This window comes from Phocoena phocoena, chromosome 8, assembly GCF_963924675.1.
Source record: "Phocoena phocoena chromosome 8, mPhoPho1.1, whole genome shotgun sequence".
Classification (NCBI taxonomy): Eukaryota; Metazoa; Chordata; class Mammalia; order Artiodactyla; family Phocoenidae; genus Phocoena; species Phocoena phocoena.
Genome location: NC_089226.1, coordinates 29,941,472 through 29,948,378, shown reverse-complemented (window position 1 = coordinate 29,948,378; position 6,907 = coordinate 29,941,472). Strand labels below are relative to the sequence as shown.

Sequence of the window (6,907 nt, the reverse complement as noted above, 5' to 3'; positions counted from 1 at the left end):
ATCCTCAGACACTATTATTAAATGCAATCCTATATTCTTGGATATAGAGATTGATGATACACCTTTCTACTCATGGCACTAACAAAGCTAGGTTGAAACTCAGCAGCCACTTGTATTCATTGCTTTGCAAGCTAATAGTAAGTTCGGTTGCTGGTGGGAAAGGGGTCCCTTACCACACCCTCCTTAAAATAAAGGTTCTTTCGTGCTTAATGTAAGTATGTGCACATTCTTTTATCGAGGTGGTCTTGAGCTGCAGATACAGTCGCACCGCTCATGATGATCTAACTGGATGTCAACGAGAGCCATGTGCTTCGCTCTGCCCCTCCTCTTGAAATGGCCAGGCTCAAACTTTAACACCTAGGACAAAAAGCATTTCCTGTTAGAACGCACCTGGAGTATAACTCAACTACATACCACTTATTCTCTTTATAACAACTGGTTCTTAAGCCTTTGAGGATCCAATGAAAGCTATGTGCTCGCTCTTAGATTGCACACATGTAAATGTTTTTACAGACAATCATCAACTCCTTAAAGTAATGGAGTTCACTGATCACTGAGTAATGCCTCCTGCATTACCTACCTGCAGTACCACGATGACTTCAGGTGTCTGAGCAGGTATTTACTGAGAGCTTTCTAAGGGGCTGCTTTGTGCCAAGTGCTGTCCCAAATATTATCATAAGGATTCTTCTGACCAAAGCATGTGTTATGGATAAATATAATACTGAGCATATTATTATCTCTTTAGACAGGACAACGAATAAAGTCATGAACATAATATGCTGCTATTGCTAAATGTTTGCTTGATGTAAAGCATTTTGCCCTGACGAAGGTCATTAGTGGCCATAAATAACTGAAAATGTGTGTATGTTCTTACATATTTGTTAAGATATAATACCTATTACAATTCGAAACAGATCATGCTCCACTAAGATCTTGGTACATTAATACCTGTATAACAGTATGACATTTCTTGAATTAATAAAGTATATCCTTAATTTTTTACATTAATAGGTTTAAATGTAATTTTTTGAATTATTAAGTTTAAATAGGAGCTAACTCTTCTTCCCTAGTGTGGCCTTCACTGAAGTCAATATTTGCCATCATATGCACAAATACTGGTTTTCTATATACTCCACAGTCAGTTTGTTTCTTGTTTTATATTCTGAAGCTCCTGTTAGCCTTTATTTTTGATTTTGTTCTTTCCCTTTTAGACTCTAAACTCTGCATGACACCACATGCTACACGTATTATGTAGCATTTTATGGTTTTCAAAGAATTTGCACAGATGCACTATTTCGTTTGCCCTCAGACAAACCTTGTCACACAGTAGAGAAGGTATCTTTATTCACAATTTATAGGCAGGAGAACTGAGATTCCAAAGGAGGTCAGGTGCCAGAGTCTTCTGGCAACCTGGAGCTGGGAGCAGGGCTTTTGTCCTCTAGGCTTCTAGCACACTCGAACCCAAGGACCCAACACCTCTCCAATGTGGTTATGATTTCCTTTTGTGTCTCAAAACTGTGTCAGGCACACATGTGAACTGAAATGGGGACTGATGCTTGGTATACGTTTGTCCTAGATGAAGATTAGATGCTTTCAAGGCTGTATAACTTTTCATGGCATCCCCACAAATTTTTACTATGAATTGTCTTCCCAGCAATTTTCTCACCCTCACATTACCTGTTTCAAGTCATAAACAAACCAAAAGCATCTATTAGGACACTAGGCCTACAGTCCTCAGTCCTCATGTGTCCCCTTTACTTTAGCATTTAGCCCTGTTGTTCCATGAGAGTTCTGTGGGGCAGGTCATTTGTTCAATGTTCAATAAAGCTAAGGAGCCTGGACTCTGTTAACACAGAGTGAAATACCGAGTCCCACTTGTAGAAGAGCTTCAAAAGAATATTGTGAATACAAAACTGGGGTGGGTTGGGTGGGAAGGAATGCCCCTGGAGAGTTCATGAGGGAGGCATAAAGATTCAAAACTACTTGATTGCAGTAAAGGTAGTCCAGATGCCAGTTTTGATAGCTACTTATCTATTTTACCTGCAATTCTACTGCACTTACACTATGTATCACATAAGTTCACATGACGTATGATGCTTTCTCTCTATTAATTGTATTACAAGTGCCTTGAGGACAAGGATAGCAAAAACAATCACTAACATTATTGAGTTTTTACTAGATGCCACTGTTGTGACTTTGCAATTATTAAATGTTTTGGATGTCACTGCAATACTATGAGATAGGTACTTCTCTAATTTTGTTCCCAGATAAGGAAAGAGAGAGATTAAGGTTACAGAGCCAGTGACTGGTGTAACCAGTATTTGACTCCATGTGGCCTAACTAGTGCCCTTGCCTGGAAATTGAAATTTTGTTTGTGCAGGTCAGCAGCATGTTGGGAACACAGTAGCTGCTAAAGAATGTACCTGGGTGAACGTGGTGGGTGATGCCAGTGCAGAAGTATGGGTACGTATGTTCACGGTGTCTCCTCCCTGCATCTCCTCTACCCCAACCTCCAACAAACAGACGGGGCAAAACAAAACAAGCCAAGAAATAAAGCAGAGGCCAAAATGAAGTGGCCTATGCTTTGCATCACTTTTAAGCCTTTCACGATTGTGAAATAAAATTTCAAGCATCGAGAGCAGAATGGCAATGACATTTGCCTTTCCCTGCTCCCATGTGCTCTCCTGCTGGGTCTCTAAAGAAAATAAAAGCTGTTGCGTCTCTGTGAAAAAAAAGGTAACCAAAGCAATGGATGAAGAGTATATTGCATTTTGTGGTATTAAATACCCTGCCCATGACAGATATGAAAGCCCTACTGTGCCGTATTTGGTCAAAATGCCTTGGAAGGGGTTAAGGGTTGGGTTCCTACAACTTTGCCAAGAATTTCTCTAATATTAGTCACTGTTGTCCAGCCTATAAACCAGATTTGGGAGTTTGAATATTCAGGGTAAGAAAATTATTCCTAAGAAGCTGAGCATATGATAAATATTCCCTGTTTAAAAAAGACCATTATCAAAGCCTAATATGTTGCCATGACTGATATCTATAAAATCAGTGCTCTGTTGATTTGCTTCCTCTTTTGACGACAAATGAAAGTGTGTGCTTTGGGATGAGAGCAGAGCCTGGCCAGTTTTTCTAACTGGTCTCCTGATTGTTCAGGGATTTTCCCTGTGTTTTATGTTAAGCCTTGTGAGCACAGTATATATGTGTTTTGCTGATAAGAGGAGAAAAATGAATTGGCAGACACTTTTCCAGACAAGACAGGAAAGCGTTGTTTGAACAAAGTGGAAATTGGACTGCTTTACTGGCTGATCACAGCACTGATGTTCAAAGCTTTCAGACCATGTAATAGTCTTAGGTTCAGGTATACAGCATTGAAAGGAGGAAGAAAGCAAAGCTGATTTGAGAGAGCATGAAAAGTTAAAAGAAAAATGAAAAGCCTTTATCTGAGAAAGCAAACTGTCTATGAGTTATCTGGTCACCTTTAAAGGAAAGGAACCATTGAATTAATTACAGCTGCCAAAGGACACACTAATAGGTACCATCACAAAATGCTTTCCTATTTTCTGAGCTTTCATTCGCAGCTGCAAGCACACACACTGAAATAAAAATCCATGGAAGAGCAGCCAGCCATTTCTTATCACCTATGGGTGAAAATGGCAATCTTGGCCCTTCTCCACCATCTGGAAAACCACATGAAGCCAAGGAAAGTTGACTTTTACTAAATGCAGAATGATTGAGCCAGCAGCTTTCATACCACTACACAAAATCAAAGATTCTCAGTTTGCAAATTACCATAACACAAAAGATATTTAACTACGGTTACTCGCCTTGTTGCCGATAAACCACTGAATGAATCATTGCCGAAAAGCTATTACACTAATAAAACAACACTAGGCAGAAAAGCTATCTGCCAAGTTGAGTTCTTGTTTACTGGGAATATAAAAAAGGTTGTTAAGGTCTTGACAGTTCTCAAATTAATGGCTGACATAGGAACACAAGTACATATTTCAGGACACATGCATTGTATAAACCTGAATGATTAAGAGGTTATTTAAGGTTCTACCCAATTCCTAAAGCAGGTAGCATTCAGTACACATAGTTTCTTATCTTAAGAAAAAAAAAGCTTCATATTTTTTGCTTCCATTTTGATTTCTTTCATGCTTATAGACTTTATGAAAAATGTTAAGATTTTTAAGGGCTGGTAGTCAACTTTTCTGAAACTCAAAGTGACTAAAAGCAAAAATATTTTGAGAAGGGATAACATATTATTTTCTACCTGGGTCATTGCTCATCTTGCAGGTGATAGTTTCAAGGGAAGCTGAGACATAGTCCTCAATGAGAAAGACACAAATAACAGAGTTCAGCACTGTTTTGCTGACAAGCTAAGTATGAAGGTGACCAAAGCGGGGGTTATACTATGGGTCTATACAATGCTCATGAATTTTCAAAATGCAATCTTGGGGCTTCCCTGGTGGCGCAGTGGTTGGGAGTCTGCCTGCCGATGCAGGGGACATGGGTTCGTGCCCCAGTCCGGGAAGATCCCACATGCAGCGGAGAGGCTGGGCCTGTGAGCCATGGCCGCTCAGCCTGCACGTCCGGAGCCTGTGCTCCGCAACGGGAGAGGCCACAACAGTGAGAGGCCCGTGTACTGCAAAAAAAAAAAAAAAAAAAAAAAAATGCAATCTTGACCTCTAAAAGTAAGTGAACATTTACTTATAATTGAAATCTTCTGTGAGCACTTTGGGGTGTATTTAGCCACAGTTCTACCTTCAGAGAACTAAACAGGTAAATGATTTTGACAGCGCTTTAGAGGGTTAATGACTACACATTCAGCCCACCCATTGCAGAAAACATAATGGAAGCCTAGCTGGCCACCAAGTTTCAAAGCACTGCATTAGCATTGATTATCATTCATGTCACAGATAGGTCTTTGTCTACCTGGGGAGTATCATGCCCCAAGGCAGGTTTGCTAGACTTTGGCAGGAAGGCCTAATGTGAAGCCAGATCTCCAAGGGAAAGGATGAATGCACTTTGTAGTACTTAGAGAATCACTTCACCAGTGAGTCATTTGGGTCATAAGGGAGTCAGAACTGAGAAGGCCCAACCACATTCTCGGAAAATTCCACCCACATCCGTCTAGTGCTTTACAGTCTTCAGATGCTTTCATTCTACCAGGATCCCCAAGAGATAAGTAGCACAGGTATTACTACCGAAGAGCAAATAAACTTTTTCATAAGCATTCTATAAACAGTAACTGTTCCAGATCATATATCTTTGTTCTTTTGCATTTACTTAGCACTTCAACCACCAATTTGTTTACATTCCTAATAAAATTTCAGTAAAATAAGATTTAGGGAGTAGGTGAATGGATATCATATAATTTCAGATCTGTCAGGGAACTCAAAATTGTAGGTTATCATGGGGAGTAAGTGAGCAAACTCAAGGCCCTGGGGAGTTTTAAGTAGCTGGCCCTAGGTGGCCTCCCATGTGAGCCCACATCTTCTCTCTTGAGTTGTGTGATTTTTTTTTCTCTATTGTCTTGTCTCTTCTAAGAACACACAGGAAAGGCCGCAAGAGCGTTGTCTCATGGTCTCACTCAAAGAGGGAGAAAGGGGAAGAAGCAAGGAGACTCTATATAAGCTCTAGAAATGCTGTTTCCAGAAAAAGAATAGAAAAGAGATTTTCTTGACTTTTGTTATGGTTAGTTATAATCATAACCCCAAAACTCATTGCCTTTGCCATAGAGTAGAACCCTTTTGAAAAAAATTGCTTTCCTGTCTCACTGGTTTCAATTTGCAACTTTACTGAAATTTGTTTCAATGATAGATGCTTAAAACATGTAAAAATTAAAAGTACCGTTCTTTTATCTCAAGTCTAAAGCTCAACATTTTATTACCTCTAGTTAATCTTTTGTTTCATATATATAAATATCTGCTTACATCTTCTAACTCAAACTGTAATGGGCAGCAAATTTTTAATATAAAATTCATATACTTAAAGTAAAGTTAAAATAAAAAGAATCCTCCGAAGTCATTTTTTCAAGCAACAGGAATGATTCTAGATGTTGTAAATATGCCAGACACAGAGGCTTATGCTGTTCAATATGGTATCCCCTAGCCATGTGTAGCTATTTACGTTAAACTAGTTAAAATTAAATAAAATTTAAAATTCAGTTTCTCATTTGCATTACACACATTTCAAATACCCCATAACCACATGTTGCTAGTGACTACCAGATTGGATAGTACAGATATGGAACATTCCTATCACTGCAGAAAGTTCTACCAGATAGTGCAGGTATATCAGCATTGTGACGAAATCATGAGAGGAAGGACAGAGAAAATTAACTTCTATCTTTCTCTCTCTGTTGCCTCCTAAGGTTTTGGCTGTTTACTGAATGAACATAGCCAGGAGACCAAACGATAAAAAAATAAACCAGTAAATATTAATTTAAAAGGTCACCATATTTTTAGGAAATATCCCTTCATTACACATTATCAAGGAAAGATAACTAAAATAATAGCATCCTCTAATTGTCTACACAATATGTTTTCTGGAACTTTCCCTTTTTTAAGAATCACTACCAAAAGTATTTCTTTATATCCTACATATTCCAAGAAGCATAGAAAGGTTAATAGGAAAAAGGAAAAATACTTTAACAGGATACCTACAAAATTTTGAGAACAGGAAATAATAAGATGGTAACACTTTATTGCACAGTGAAAAAATGCCCAGAGCCCTACAGGAGAAGTCACATGACCTGGGAAAAGAGCAATGATATTAACTTCCTTCTATTTATAATTTCTAATTATTGGTAATTTTATAATTATACATTTTTAATTTCTTGGATTTTATGCCTGCTTATGTGACAAGTTCTAGTCACCCCCTTAAGGGTACTCATCTC

The 6,907-nt window shown here is 38.5% G+C and overlaps 1 protein-coding gene across 2 annotated transcripts in view; it reads right to left on the bottom strand.

Annotated features, from left to right (window-relative positions):
• Positions 1-231: 231 nt before the first annotated feature.
• PDGFD (platelet derived growth factor D) overlaps positions 232-6,907 on the bottom strand; it is a 240,339-nt gene continuing 233,663 nt past the window's right edge. For both annotated transcript variants that reach the window (XM_065882858.1, XM_065882859.1), the window contains exon 7: positions 232-357. In XM_065882858.1, the coding sequence (XP_065738930.1) occupies positions 232-357 (126 nt within the window). The remainder of the gene's footprint in view (positions 358-6,907) is intronic.